Genomic DNA, 15,111 nt, shown 5'->3' with positions numbered 1-15,111 from the left:
CTAAAATCTTAAAGAAGCTATGCGGTAGACAAGAGTAGCCACGCAAACCAATATTTCCATCACAAGCCAGATCAACATGTACAAAACCGAAGATTTCAATAATATGAGAGACAATGTTTTTTTTTTTTTTTTTTGGTCTCAAAGTTAAGACAGTATATGGAAGAAAGCTTATGAACCATAAGATGAGAATGGAATTGAAGTAGTAACCATAACCATCTCATAATTCAGTGTTCCCAAAATGAAATATGTGCCAAAAAACAACATGCATACATACATACATAAATCCATTTATCATACAGCTTATCCTTTTAATTTTTTTTTTTTTTTTGTGGGAAATGCTGTTCAGAGCAGACATAAAATGTGTTTCTCTGAAATATGTATCAGACTTTTCGGTAGATTACCTTACAACCATTAGATTCGCATTCTTCACATTACATTCATTATAAAGGCCATAGAATTGACTCCTTATGTTTAATCTCTTCAATATTACACTTAATTTGCATCGAACTAAGTGTACGACATCATCACAGACCAAGGAACTACCATGGAAATGTGAGAGTTTGCATCCTAAAAAAAAAACTGGGTAAAATGCATAACTGAAAGCCACACACGATTATAAATTTGATTTTAATTATCTGAAAATATTGACAAATAAAACCCTACTCGCTTTGAGGCCTTCCTGCTCTAATCGTGGCATTAGTTTTTTGTCCATCATAAAGCGTGCCAGAAGTCCAATGAAAGCTTTTCCAAATCAACAAAAGTTTGGATTTCTTGAAACAAATGAAAAAGAGGGAAAATTCAAGAATTTAGGGTTTTTTACTTGAATGGCGACCATGGATATTAAAAAGTATCCTCTCCAAAGCATCTAATAGATTTATTATTCAAAAAGTATCATTCGAATTGTGGATACCTGCGGTCGACGGAGTCTCTTTAGCTTTTGGTTAATCCTGCAGGGCGCTCTGAGCCCGACTTAAGGAACGTCATTGTAGATACCTGCGGTCGGCGGAGCCTCTTCGTCTTTTGGTCGACTCTGCAGAACGCCCCGAGCGGAGAGGTCCGGCCGAGGTCTGCTCGGCCTTTCGTAGGGTCCGGGGTTGGACTGGTGCTCAGCAGGATCGAGGTCTGGCCTGCTTGCTGCTGTTGTCTATTGGGCTAAATTGGATGATCCTATGTCGTTACCTGCTTGCTGCTGTTGTCTATTGGGCTGAAATTGGATGATCCTATGTCGTTAGCTGGCAATCTCCTCCCCCCCCCCCCCAATCCACCAAGCATGGTTGTATCTTTCCAGAATAAGCGTTCACAGTGAGGCATGTTTGATTTAGATGAGTACTGTCATGCGCAAATAACAGTGGCTATGGAGATTTTAGACCTCATTGTTGTATAAGACAAAAGATCGATGAGTGTAGGAACAGCTGCTGCTTCAGAAATTAAGCAGCTGATCATCATTTATTTATTTTTGATAGATACAATGGGAATGCCACCTTCTAGGACCAAAATGTGCTAAGAGGTATTGCAACTGCTTGACTGGAAGTCTCACTGGCTAATTAATTCATTGCGTTACACTATATCGAAACTGATCATAAAATACAAAACCAGATGATAAAGTGAAGGCATCGGCAACCATCGACTTATTTGATCCCTCAAAAGCAGCTCCCTTCTGCTTTTAAAGGGTAGAGAGTTCAGAATGAATGAAACCCAAAGCTAAGCAATTGAAAGAGCACTGATGAAACAATTTAATTGCAAGCTCCAAGGTCCGGTGCAGGCAGCTTTTAAGAAGCGGCTAGTTTGGCTCTCAAATCCTTCCTCAATATCTTTCCAGAGGGGGATTTGGGAATGGAATGGACGAAGTAAATTTTGTGTAATCTCTTATAAAACACCACCTGATGTCACATAAAATTTCGAGTCAGACACTACGTACTAAGCCTCTACCTTTGAAAACAGCAGAGAGAAATGGTGAGTGATTCACTATTAATCTTGTTTGAAGGAGATTTATGATTGCAAAGCTTATGCTGATAAGGCATTAAACCCACCAGTTTGGCTATGAAGTCTTTCACAGCTTCCTCAGTGAGGTCTGTATCTTTAGCTCGCACAACAAAAGCAACCGGAACTTCACCTGCAGCTTCATCCTTTTGCCTGTCATGACAGCCAAATCCTTCTTCTAATGAGTGACAAATTTCCATTAATGAATTGATGAGACATGGAGTTAAAAGTGAACGAATATAATAGAAGAGTTTGTGGGGACTACGGGATCACAGCAGCATCAGCAATGGAGGGGTGGCTGACAAGGAGGCCCTCAAGCTCAGCTGGTGGAACCTGCATCATGTCAACAGTCCAAAAAGAATAACCATCACAAAGAAGCTATGGCCATAGTAGCAAATGTTGTTCTCTGGTTTTATTTTCACATGCAAGTCCATGGCCTTTTTGAAAGTTTTGGTTTTAATAGGGTTTGTTGGTAAATTTCTAATGGACAATTATAACCAGTCTCTCTTTTCTTTCTTTTTTTTTTTACTTGTTGGCAAACAAATAAAAATGTTCACCTGAAAACCCTTGAACTTGATGAGCTCCTTCACTCGATCCACTATGAAGACCTCATCATCATCATCCACATAGCCAATGTCCCCTGTGTGTAGCCAGCCTTCTACGTCTATCGTCGACGATGTGGCATCCGGATCGTTGAGATAGCCTGTCAGATTTGTCATCGATGCATGAAAATAGAATTAGTGGGCATGCATGTATAATGCTGAATATCATATATTTTTATTTAGATTTTTATAAGTTTTGATCAAGTGTCTAGTTGGCATATGTTATATACCGAAGGTGTCAATTAGTTGATGTTGAAATATTTTACATTGGCATTTTGTGCACTCCGTAGGTTCACGAATTACCTTTCATGATCTGAGGTCCCCGAATACATATCTCGCCGGGCTGATTCCGGCCAAGGGAGAAGCCGGTCTCCGGATCGACGACCTTGAGACCGGCATTCCTCACGACAATGCCGCACGAGCCTGACTTGGCTACGACAGGATCTTTGGCAAATGCAGGGCACATCGAAAGCACCGGACCGGCCTCAGTCATTCCATAACCCTGCATATAAAAGCATGCACTTAAGTTCATGATAAAATCTTTAACAAGTGACTAAGTTATCTATTCATTTATCATCATCAAGTAGAGTGTTGGCTATAGAAAAGAATTGAATGTTAAGAAGGATTTACTTATGTTGGTAATATTTCCTGCACAACTTTAATGAAAAAATTTCACAAAGTTTGACCAAAAAAAATTTCACTAAGTTTCAGTATTATACATCTTGGTTAGTCCTATGACCTATTACGTAAATTCTTAGTAAATTTTTAAATGTCAATCCAATCCATGTTGGAGCTGAATCGAAGAGATTCAATCCAATCCATGCGGCTGCCATACAATAAAACAAGTAGGTTTATAAAACAAGCGGGTAGATCGAGAGCAACTCCTCGCATGAAACTTTGGAAATGTCAGTAGTTAGCGTCGTGGTAGGTGCGACTAAACGATAAAATTCTCTCTCTTACTCTCTCTCTTTTCCCGAGTTGCTACCTACCAAGATAAATGGGTAGGTGGGGCCAACTCCCCAATCGCCATTGTCAGTGGAGTAGATCTTGCCAAGGATTCAAGTGTTTGTTGTGTAGTTTTAAAGGAGATGATTGTCCTGAGCTGGAACTAGACAAAAAAATTATCACAGACTTTTATGCAGGTTGTCCTTGATGGTAGGAAAAAAAATATACAAGTTATTTTTAGCTTCTTTTATTTTATCATCAAAGAGATTCATATACAATGGGCTAGATAATAGGAGCAGTTTCCTCTAATATGAGATAATTTATTACAACTAAAAAAGACTTTATAAGCAACAATTTTTCTCTCTTTATTAGGTTAATTGATGAGGTCAAATCCCATTTATCAGTAATTATTTATATGAAAGCATAAACATTAAATTTGGACATTCTACAGATTGTTTTGATGCAGACAATCATGTCCTGGATCAACTACATACATTCCACAAACTCAATTTGATACTCATTCTGAAGGATAGCGTTAAACAAATTCGAGGAAAAGGGCGAATTGTAGATCTGTATAAGGATCTTGTTGCAATCAAGATTTGGACCATCCAAACCACACTATTCCGAATAGCCAAAAGTTCACTAAATCAAAATAGATTGCACTAGTTTTACCCAACCCTGACATGGAAAAAAATAAGAGAGCGAATTCAGCACTTCAAAAATCCCCTAAAAACAAAAACAAGGTTCTTTCAAAAGCAATTAGTGACACCCCATGCACGAAATCCGACGTTTCTATGGATACTATGGAGTACTGTATATTTATGGATGGCCATCGAACAAACACGTGCCGTGTATGATATGGCACATGCTTGTGGACTATCATGTTTGACGGACATCCATCTATTGATGGCAGCCATCCACGACTATATAAAACTCCGTGGTGCCGTATGTGCACTACGGAGCACCATGCTGTGGTCGCGCGGTCACGCTCAGAAGCTGAAACATCAGCATTGACAAAGTTTATGATCATGCGCATGACAATATTCACCGTAACTTAAATCATTCAATTCTAATTACATCAAATCTGTTGCCAAATCTTGACCCTTAATCCAATGGAATAGTCGTAAACTGTTCTCAGCCCAAACTTAAATCTTGGCCCAATCCATTTACCGGTATGCCTTCTGTTGCCACCAGGGGACAAACAAAAACTTTTAATTGATCCCAGCATGTGGAATACGACAGATGGCACGTGACAACTGACATGCGGTCATGAAATGGTGACCGTAACGGCGAAACTCTGAAAACATTAGAAAGAGAGGGAGCGAGAGCAACTCACCTGCCCAAAGACAGCCTGAGGGACTCTGGTTCTGAGCGCCTCTTCGAGCTCCTTTCCCAGTGGTGCCGCCCCGGAGAGCACGATCCTTATCGAGCTGAGGTCGTACTTCTCGACCACCGGATGCTTTGCCAGGGCCAGGACCAGCGGCGGCACCACCATCGCCACCGACACCCGGTGCCTCTGAATGCCCTCCAGCATCGTCGTGATCTCAAACTTGGGCATTATCATCACCGCCGACCCTGCTCTCAAAGAACAGAGCAAAACAGAGTTCAGGGAGAATATGTGAAAGAGGGGAAGCACGCATAGCACCACGTCGTCGGTTTTCAAGTAGAGGTTCGGATTCGCCCCGTCGACTTGCTGCGCGACGTTCGATATCAGGCTCTTGTGCGTCAAGATCACTCCTTTGGGCAATCCTGTCGTCCCCGAGGAATACGGGAGCGCAACAGGGTCCTCTGGATCGATGGTGATATCGGGAATCGCCGTCTCGTCGGCCTCCAACACCTCGGAGAATGGTATGCATCCCTCTGGAGGGGCATCGACGGTGATGACGGTAAGCCCGTCACCAAGGTCGGGGAAATTCTCATTGCGGAGTTTGTCGACGTAGATGGATTGCGTGATGATCAGCTTGGCGCCCGAGGCCTTGAACTGTTTGTAGATCTCGGAGGCAGTGAAGAAGGGGTTCGCGGCGGTGGTCACCGCCCCGAGCATGGAGGCGCCCATGAAGGCGAAGACGAATTCAGGGCAGTTTTGGAGGAGAACCATGATGACATCTCCTTGTTTGATGCCGAGCTTGAAGAAACCAGCGGCGGTCCTACGGGAGAGGAGGTGGGTCTCGTGGAAGGTGTAGGTCTTGTCGGCAGTGGAGGAGATGAGACAGGGGGCGTCGGCAACTTCGGAGAGCTTCTCGAAGCAGTAGGCGTGGAGCGAGAGGTGGTTGGAGAGGGGGATGTCCGGGAACTTCGATCGAAATATCGTGGTTTCGGGTTGGTGGATTTGGGTGGGGATTTGGGGTTGGGTTTCAAGGGAAGCAAGAGAGATCATGGCCATCGGTATTTAAAATTCTTTTGAGGTGGGGAAGAGAAAGGTTGCTCTTGTATTAAAGAACAGAGGAAAACAGAGGAGGGAGGAGTTGTTCCTTGATGGAAACAGAGGAAAACAAGAGAGTTTAGAGAAAAGAGAGGTGGACGTGAAGTTAGGACAGGGCAGGGTATATAGAAGGGAGACAAAATAAATCTATGCAGAGAAAAATAGCCAAGAGACCGGAGAAACTCTGTTCGTCAAAGGAGATCTTTAGAACATGAAGATAGTGCCAGCCTTGCTTGAATGAATGAATCAAAATAGCAGGATAAGTAGAACACAAAAACAATATCTAAGAGCGAAACAATTTTGATAGTTTCGCGCGGATTTAGAAGAAACGAAAGATCTTGTAACCTCACTACCTCTGTCTTAGAATGGAAACAGCGAGATTAATGAAGAAAATTCAGCAAGAGTTCGGGGGAGAGAGAGACAGAGTTCCAAGGACAGAAGGCGAGAACTGAGAAGAGAGGAAGGAAAGGGGGTTCAATAAATACAGAGGAAGAGATGGGAGTTAGGTGGGGGAGGGGGGTAGATGGGAAAACAAGAGGCGTGGAAAGGAGCACACGCCCATCTCACTTTCAATAAAACCTGCCCTTTCTTCTCACAATCTGTCCATCTCTCGTCAACCACACCTACCTAACTACCCTTCATTTTTACCACCAAAAAGTAGAGATAAACTTTGTCTCCTCTCCCATGCCCGTCATTTTACCTTCTCTTCTCACTGTTTCTTTCCCTGAGCAGATCCAAAAACTAGAATCCATGGCTGGCTTAAGTTCCATAATGTCCAGGTGATCCATGATAATGTCATTTCTATCCCTTTTTTAACTTGAGGTATGTTCCCATATTGACTGCTATTATGGCTTTAGTCCATGTTGACTAAAAACTTATGCAAAGTCATGATTTTGATGCTTATTTTTTTTTGTTTAATCGTAGATATTATGCATCAATCAGAGATAACAATGTGTAAACACAGACCTACTGCATGCAAAATATATATCTAACTATATACAACAAGTAATGTAAAATGCTGACCCCAACATGGTGACATTTTGCCAGCATAGAAGAAAATTTATTAAAATCTTTTGTTTAAGAATTTTTTCAAGAAATAGGCCATCAAAATTCAAAGCATCAAAACTATGCTTGGAAATTTTTTTTTTAAAGTAACCATATATAAAATGTTTCTATTGAGCTTTGACGGAACTACTCATGGCATAATGCCATGCAGAGGCAAGAAGGATGGCTTTTAGGTAGGTACGTAGGTAATAGAAACATCAGCAGAAAAATCAATTGAAAAGCCTTATTCTAACCAAAGAAATCCAAAGAAGAGAATAGCCACGGGAATAGCTAACCATGAAGCCCACCCTTTAATAAATGCATTAAATCAGGGTTACCAATCTTTCTTGATTTCTTCTGCATGGGTTGGAAACAAACCCTCCCTCAAATTTTCCGACATTCGTAACAAGGTATAAACTTTTTCCTGATAATGCGTGACTGTAATGATCGATCCATTGGCTCTAAAAGGAGACGAACATACATACAAATATGTCTTAAGAGTCTGGAGAGAAGGAAAAAGGGATCAGCAATTTGAAAGGTCTCACGAGATGCTTGTGATTTAGGAACTACACATTTACGAGGAAAAAAAAAGACAGTCTAACCTAATTCAACCACCACCTAATTTGCATCCATTCATTTATTTTTATCATCACTTTTGTTAGACTTTAGCATGCTGTTTTGTTTTCTCTCTGTTCTGTTTCATTTTTTGGCTCGGTTCTGTTTTCTTACTTCTGGGTCTCTATGTATTGCTCAATCTGATAGTAGTTGGGTTGAAGTTACTTTCATTCCCTACTAAGCTAAGAAGTCACCAAAGATTTAATTTTGTCCATGAGAATTGGACTCTGCCAACAATTAATCCTACTCAATTTGCATCCTAACAGCATGAAAGACTGAAGCACAAGAAATTGAGCATTTGCACAATAGTCTTAAATACTGCCCATGGATGATGAGAATTCTATTAAGAAACAAGACCTCCAACTCTATGTTTATTGCTTAAATAAAGAATGAGATAAATGTAGCTCGGAGCTTTAATGTGCAAATCTTCTACGGTTGTAGTTATAGAAAATTTCTACAATCTACATATGCCACAAATTTCTATTATTATGTGCTTGGGATTTAAAATCACTAAAATAATTGGTTTTAAAATGAGAATGTCAATTAGAAATCTATCACATGCCTCAATTATGGAGATTCCCTAGGGTTTGAGTTGTAGAAGACGTGTTTCATCTTTTTTCCGATAAATTTTATAACCTCTTCTTTTCAACTAGTTTTGTTGGATGATCGTGCGGAACTTTTCTAACTTTTTTTTTTTCACTTCTATATTATTGTTCTTTTTATTTTTTCTTATACTTTTGATCTTTAATGAAATTGAAGGGGCTCAACCTACTCTTCTCATGGCAACGAATAAGGAACCTGCAATCTACTTAAATCTAACATAAATGTAATTTTTAGTTGGATCAGATCAATCGATGAATTGATGGGTCAATTCAATTGTGATTTAACACATTTGTACCATGCTCTCTTTCATTTTCATCCATCATGCCCATGTTATTTAACAGTTGGACTGGTCTATCAGCTCTCCGGTGGATCTTTCCTATAATATATGTAGACCCCACCCTTATGGACAGATAAGATGCCACGTCTGGTTTGTAAAAGTGGTTCCGGTCCTTTTGGAATTGTTGGCTTGACGTGGATTGTGCTCCACGAAGTGTCACCATGTGGGTGAAAAAAAACTAAACAAAGAAAACCCACAAGCACGCCCAATCCTTACAGATCAGAGCAGACTAGACTTGTCCGAGCCTGATAACTACTGTGGACCCACGTGGATGCAAGGTTCTTAAAACAAGAAGACAGCGTGGGCGGTTGCGCGAAGAGGTCACATTCTCTGGTCCAGCCACGTTCCATGTGCTTGCCCCGCTGTGGAACGCGGCACGTGGCCTACCGTTCAACCGCCATTAAATATTGCTGGATTTTTCCAAACCGGCTTCGCTCCCAAACATGAGGACAATCATGCAAAAGAGGACCCAGCTGCAAATGCCGCCGCCACCTTTAAGCATCATTTGATTCACTTCCCATTCAAATACTCTCTCTTATTTAGTAAATTCCAATGATTTTCTGAGCCTGAATCTTGAGTTCGGAGTTAAATTGGAGAGATCTAATCCTACATTCATGGCTACATTTGTAAATATGCAACACCATTGTAGAGATTGATAGTATCATGGAATCTATGCAACTCTGTTCGCCTCGCAATATAACGACGGCATCGTCGTAGAACTACGCCTGAAGGATGAATGAAGTATATTTTTATATTAAACTAAGCAACGGGCAGCAAAACATCAGAGGATGTCTTGGTTTTATTTAAAAATTTAATCTAGCTAAATGTGTGATTGCATGCTTAAACATAAAGGGACAAATGAAAAAAAAAAGAGGACTACACTGGCCTCCTTGTGATGTTTCATCCTTTTGAAAGTAGAGTAACTTGAAATGGTTGCTTCTCCTTCTAAAGGAGGACTTACATTTGAATGCTGTCATTTTGCTTAACAGCAGATTTAGATGCCGTCAAGGTGTTCAAGGATGTCTAACAAGCAAAACAAAGATTGAAGGAGACATTTCAAATAGCTTCTTCTGAAGGCCTCACAAAAGAGCCATAAAGAAGACAACAAAATCTGCTAAAAAATTGAACATCCACAAAAGTTAGCACATTGCTAAGGCCAAAGCATGAGGAAAAAATAATTAGTTGCACACGGATCTGATCATGTTCGCTTCTTGTTCCTCATTGGGTGCAAGTAACTCCTTAGTGAGCTCTCAGGACTAATATATAATAAAGCACTACCTTGAGACAGTAACGCATGCATGTGAGCCTAGATATATATGTATATGAACACATGCTTGCATTTAGGCATACAAAAGTTATACGGAAGAACTCTAAAATGGAAATTATTAAATGAACTCACTGTTGCGTAAGGATAGCCATTAGTAAATGATCTTAGGACAAGTTCAAGTTTTTCTCTTTATTATTTTTTTTTTCATATTTAGAACTGTTTGGATATTCCTACAGATTTTATAAATTGAGTTATTTATTTAAGCATGGCTCTACCAACCAAACACTTTTTCAAACGAAATCCTAAGGCAATTTTTTTTTTTTTTTGGCGGGCTAGGATTTGGGCAAGCCTTTAGCAGCTGCAACCTACTCATGCGTTCATGTTCTTTAGAAAGCTAATTACGTAGCATATTAGTTGGCCAATTTCGCAAACATTGAACGGCTGAAAGGATTCGGACAGAAGGATTTCCACGTATGTTAGCTTTCTTCATCAACACGGATACAAGGGCACCTCTTTTATCCGCTTGTTGTGAGTTCTCCTTGTAGCCTCGTTCCTGAAAAAAACAAGAAGAAATGCGACCAAGATGGGCCAATAGGATCGAAACCTACAGAATTTTCGATCCAATCTTGCAGGAGTATCCAAAAAATGGGACCAAGGGTCATGCCAATAATCTACTCTCAGATCTATTATTCGAATGATAATATAGTTGGAGAATTGCTTATCTAACCTGATTCTCTTGGATCTTGCCTATTATTAGAAAGCTCAAGACTCAAACCACTCCAAACAGGTCTATGTTGAATTCGTTTCATAAGCCAATTATACTCTTTACATGTAAAGAACATATCATGAAGCTAATCAAATTTACTATATTCCATCATCCTAAATCCCACTTCGATCCATTAAAGATCCTAACTTAATGGTTTGGCAACTCACACGCATATCCATCCACCGAGAGACCAAATCTGACTGAATCTATCTTCAACAAGCATCCTCCAGATCTCAAACTGATCCATTACAAGTCCTAGTTTCATAAACGTGTCCGAGTTTGAATTAGCCAGAAAACTAGGATTTTTGAGGGAATAACTACCTACCATTTATAGATCATAGATTCGGGGACTGTTTGTTGTCAATTGCTCCTTAATTGAAGTAGTAAAATTGTATCAATCAAATCCTTTCTGGTGCTTCCAAATATTATCGAGGAGGTGATCACTCTTTGATTGAAAAGAGGGTTCCGTTCTGATTTCTTAACTAAAAAAGAAGTACAAGTTGCTTACTAAAAATCCTATACATGCATTCCACAAATACCCAACGTCTCTAATTCCATTACTTAAATCCTAGCGAGCTATGAACCAAGTATCCCAAGCCAATATTTCTTATCCCCTGCTCTCCTCTGCTCCCTTTTTTCTTTCGATTCAGTGGCTGAAGGATGAGTTCTTCCTTGAGTTGTCATTGACCGACTGGTAGCTGAAAAGTTTCAAAAATCACCTAATCGTTCGAATCTTTGTTGCGAAGTCTATAAATTATACGTAGCGGTGACCGAGAGTGATTGCGCATCGGCCTGAAGGGACAAAATCCCAGTACAGTAAGAGACTTCTTAGGCGACCCTCAACTCAGAAACGATCAGACTAATCCGACTCTACAAACCCCTGAATAGTTGGAGGTTTTTATTCAAGGAGTCTTGGCGAAGCAGGATAAACTTCAGAAACGTCTGCTCTGTCTAGGGTTTGGGAGATAATATCTTGCTTTGAGAATAATTACTGGTGAGATTGAGAGCTTATGTATTGAAGATCTTCCTCTGTCTTATACCCTTCCAATTTTTTTATAGGTCATAGACTGAACTATGTAAATCTATGTGTCTTTGCGAGTGTTCTCTCTTTGCTCTCATAATTCTAGATCTAAATTCTTTGCATAACATCTTTTCTTCTCGACTCATTGATTTACTATTTTACTTATCCCTTTCTTTGCAAACTCCATTTCATTTTGCACCAACATAATCTCCACCCTTTTATCGAACTTTCTCGGTTGTGAAAAACCCCAACTTTCTATATGCCTGATTTTCCCAAGTTAGTAGATAGATCTCGGCCCAATACATAACTCTACATGTGTTCCCCTCTTGAATTGAATAATGCCTTTCCTAATATCCGAACATACATTTTCTCAAAACTTATAGTTAATTGCTCCTCTATGAGATCATCAAAGTATTTTTTTTAACAAAATTTTTAGGAAATAAATCAATACAAAGTTGTGTATCTAGGATACAACACTATACTAGAAGATATCTATAAGTTTCAAAAGAGTTAAAAATATAATAATGAAAGAGAAGAAAAAAAATGAAAAAAAAAATGGAAAACCATACCTTGATGCATGTTCTTTTTTATTTTTGTAATTAACTTGATGCATGCTCTTTATCTATATTCTTTTGTAACTACCAAAACTTCATACCAACTGTATTATCCCAGCAGATTTTCTTCTATTCCCTATCCTTTCCATCTCTCATGAACACGGTTAAGAAAAAGGCTTGACATCCTCGACCACTTAGCTAGCCCAAGGGGCCAACATGATCCAACAAAGAATTGAACCCATCCACACTCATCCTCACCCAGCTTTGTGGTTCCAGGTCAACTGTGGCTGAGTCTGTTGATATCTACTACATCTTCTTAATATTAGACCATGATGTAAGATGAATTCATTGTGAAAACTCACTAAAACAATTGTTGGCTAGAAGATTTCTTTTCAATTGCTTTTTTAAAAAAGAAAACTACCATGTATATATATCAATCTTGCAAGGAACAATAGATAGGAAACATTCTATTGACTTTTTTGTGCGACACTAGAATACTTAATTAGCTATTTGTTTTGAATTAAGTTAGACCAGATAGAGATACGAGTTTAGACCAGATTAGGCAATTAATTTGGATTTGTGTTGGGTCAAAGGAACCCAAGCCTCGAAAAGCTTACTAAGTTCAATTTATGAGCTGCTTCGATATTAAAACCTATCGTCTTAAGCTAAACCCATGTTAGCCAAACCAAGAACTGCCTCACCATGCTTTGTGTTAGGAGCCGTATATGGAAACCAACGCACCGCGGTTTAAGGTTGTTTGGAGAGGGGAGAGTTTTAGTTGCAACGGAGTCAAGACATTCTTTTTATATGTTTTACTCCCATAAACATATACTGCATCTGTTTCCAGGGAGCACTCAACACCCTTCTTTACACCCAAACCATCACTTAATGAGAGAGTATACGCGTGGATCTTCTCACAATTAAGTTCCCATTAAAACCCGTTTTTAGTAATGAGAGGATTCGTGCTAAATTGCCTAATTTTAAGGACATATTAATCCCCCCAAAGGTCTATCTTTCCTTCTAGTCCTCACTTCCCATAATCGGCCCCTCCTATCCTTCTCCAAACCCAGGTCCAACTTATCTTTTGCCGGGTCTTCTTTCCACCTTCTCTCCTTCTCCCCATTATAAAACCCAACCTAGGCACCCTCTTCCTCCATCCAATCTCTCCATTAATTCCTTTTCTCTGCCACCTCCCCTTCGTCTCTTCTTTTTCCCAGGTAACAGCATCCTTCTTTCTTATTTGCTTTCTTATCATGGGCTATATAGATGCGAACTTTTACTAGGGCCACTGTCTCCGCTTTCATTGGTGTATATAGTTTTGATCCATGCCTGCCTCTTCAACTTTTTACTGCTTCTCTGTGTTTAATATTGGATCCATTGGTACCCTCTCTTCAGGTTTCTCCGCAAGGACAAGGACTGCCGAGGCTTTCGATTGTTCTCCGTTGCGAGCTCCATCCACATGTATCGTTCGATGGCCGCTAGCGTGGTTGGTGCAAGGAGCACGGCTGGAAGCATGCTGTCCATGACCGCCATGGCGGCGGCGGCACGCGAGGGCGAGGGCTCGACCAGCACCGGAGGCCGCGGCCCGTTGATCACGCAGCGCCCTCGAGACGAGCCAGGCTCCTCGATGCTCTGTTCCCACCACAACAGAGCATGGCTCGGCACCTTCAAGTCGGAGCCTGCAGCGGCCGCGTCCTACGACAGCGCGGACGTCAAGCTGCACCGTGGTGACTCGCGCCGCAACCTCCCGTGGAATGAAGTCACGGTTCGCGAACCCCGGTTCCAGGAGCAGTTCTCCACCGAAGCGGTCCTCAAGATGATTAAGAGTGAGCCTTACGAGTCGAGGTTCGCTGAGTACCTGCAGCTCATGCAGTCGCCACAGGCCTCCGTGGCGGCCCCTCTCAGGGGCTTCCTTGGCAGTGGCGGCGGCAGCGGCATATTCTGCGAAATGTTGTTCACCAAGGAGCTGGCGCCGAGCGACGTGAGGGAAGATGAATAGGCTGTTGATACCGAAGAAACATGCGACGCGGTTCTTCCCCGAGGTGTCTCCGACGTCGGCGGACGAGCTCTTCCTCGAGTTCCAGGACCCGGAGAGCCGGTCATGGTTCTTCCGGTATCGTTACTGGAAGCGCAGCCAGGGTTGTTACGTCTTCACCAAGGGATGGAATAAGTTTGTGAAGGAGAAGGGGCTTCGGGCCAAGGATTCCGTCACCTTCTACCGGCGCCAGGAGCGAGAGGGACGGCAGAGAACATACTTCATGATTAAAGCAGTCCCCCGCAGACAAGAGGAGGGCCTGGAAAATAGGAATGGGACAGTCGGTTCAGGCCTCAGATAGAAAACAGAGGTGAAGGAAGAGGAGGTAAGATCCGGGTCAATGGCAGTGTCCGGGATGACACAGGCGCGGCAGGAGAAGAAGAGGGTGAAGATCTTTGGGGTGTGGCTTAGTTGAGGAGGGACATTGGAGGGTGGGTTGGAGGAACAAAGGCTCTTTTTGATTGGAATCAATGATGTCGTCTTCTTCTTTTTTTTTTGTCAAACTTAGGATCTAATGGAACTAACCCTTGGGTTTATACTGGTTTTGTTGATCTACTGGTCTGGTGGTTAATTTTTAGTCATGAAAACTTAAATGCTTTGTAGCTGTAAAAGTGGCAGGACTACGATTAATACAAGAGTAGATTCCTGCACTTCTTTGAATTGTTGCCTGCCTTTGCCATGTTTTAGTGAATTCCAATATTTCCAGTTCTGTTATGTTTTTGGTTGCACGCTTTCACTTGCCTCGTCACTGTTAGGTTTTTTTTCGTTTTTGTACTAGCGTGGCCAGTCCGCTTGCTTGTAGAACTCCAGTCATAAAAAGGAGTTTGAGGAATAGTTAAATCGCCACATAACTGAACCTCCATTAATGGATCGACCTGAATCGGTGGCTATGACCAGAGCTTTGCTATATTTGCTGGGTG

The 15,111-nt window shown here is 41.2% G+C and overlaps 2 protein-coding genes across 2 annotated transcripts; one reads left to right on the top strand and one right to left on the bottom strand.

Annotated features, from left to right (window-relative positions):
• Positions 1 to 1,401: 1,401 nt before the first annotated feature.
• LOC103717120 (4-coumarate--CoA ligase 2) lies at positions 1,402 to 6,405 on the bottom strand. Its single transcript, XM_008805388.4, has 6 exons — positions 4,864 to 6,405; positions 2,886 to 3,084; positions 2,538 to 2,683; positions 2,246 to 2,313; positions 2,031 to 2,133; positions 1,402 to 1,880 (listed from the first exon to the last, which is right to left on the bottom strand). The coding sequence occupies exons 1-6, from the start codon at positions 5,908 to 5,910 to the stop codon at positions 1,770 to 1,772; spliced, it is 1,674 nt and encodes a 557-aa protein (XP_008803610.2). The 5' UTR covers positions 5,911 to 6,405; the 3' UTR covers positions 1,402 to 1,769.
• A 7,222-nt stretch (positions 6,406 to 13,627) lies between these two features.
• LOC120110919 (AP2/ERF and B3 domain-containing transcription factor At1g51120-like) lies at positions 13,628 to 14,155 on the top strand. Its single transcript, XM_039126961.1, has one exon. It carries the CDS (start codon positions 13,628 to 13,630, stop codon positions 14,153 to 14,155), a length of 528 nt encoding a protein of 175 aa, XP_038982889.1.
• Positions 14,156 to 15,111: the final 956 nt, after the last annotated feature.

The sequence above is a fragment of the Phoenix dactylifera genome, chromosome 5 (genome assembly GCF_009389715.1).
Source record: "Phoenix dactylifera cultivar Barhee BC4 chromosome 5, palm_55x_up_171113_PBpolish2nd_filt_p, whole genome shotgun sequence".
In the NCBI taxonomy this organism is placed as follows: domain Eukaryota; kingdom Viridiplantae; phylum Streptophyta; class Magnoliopsida; order Arecales; family Arecaceae; genus Phoenix; species Phoenix dactylifera.
This window is presented reverse-complemented; position numbering and strand designations above follow the sequence as displayed.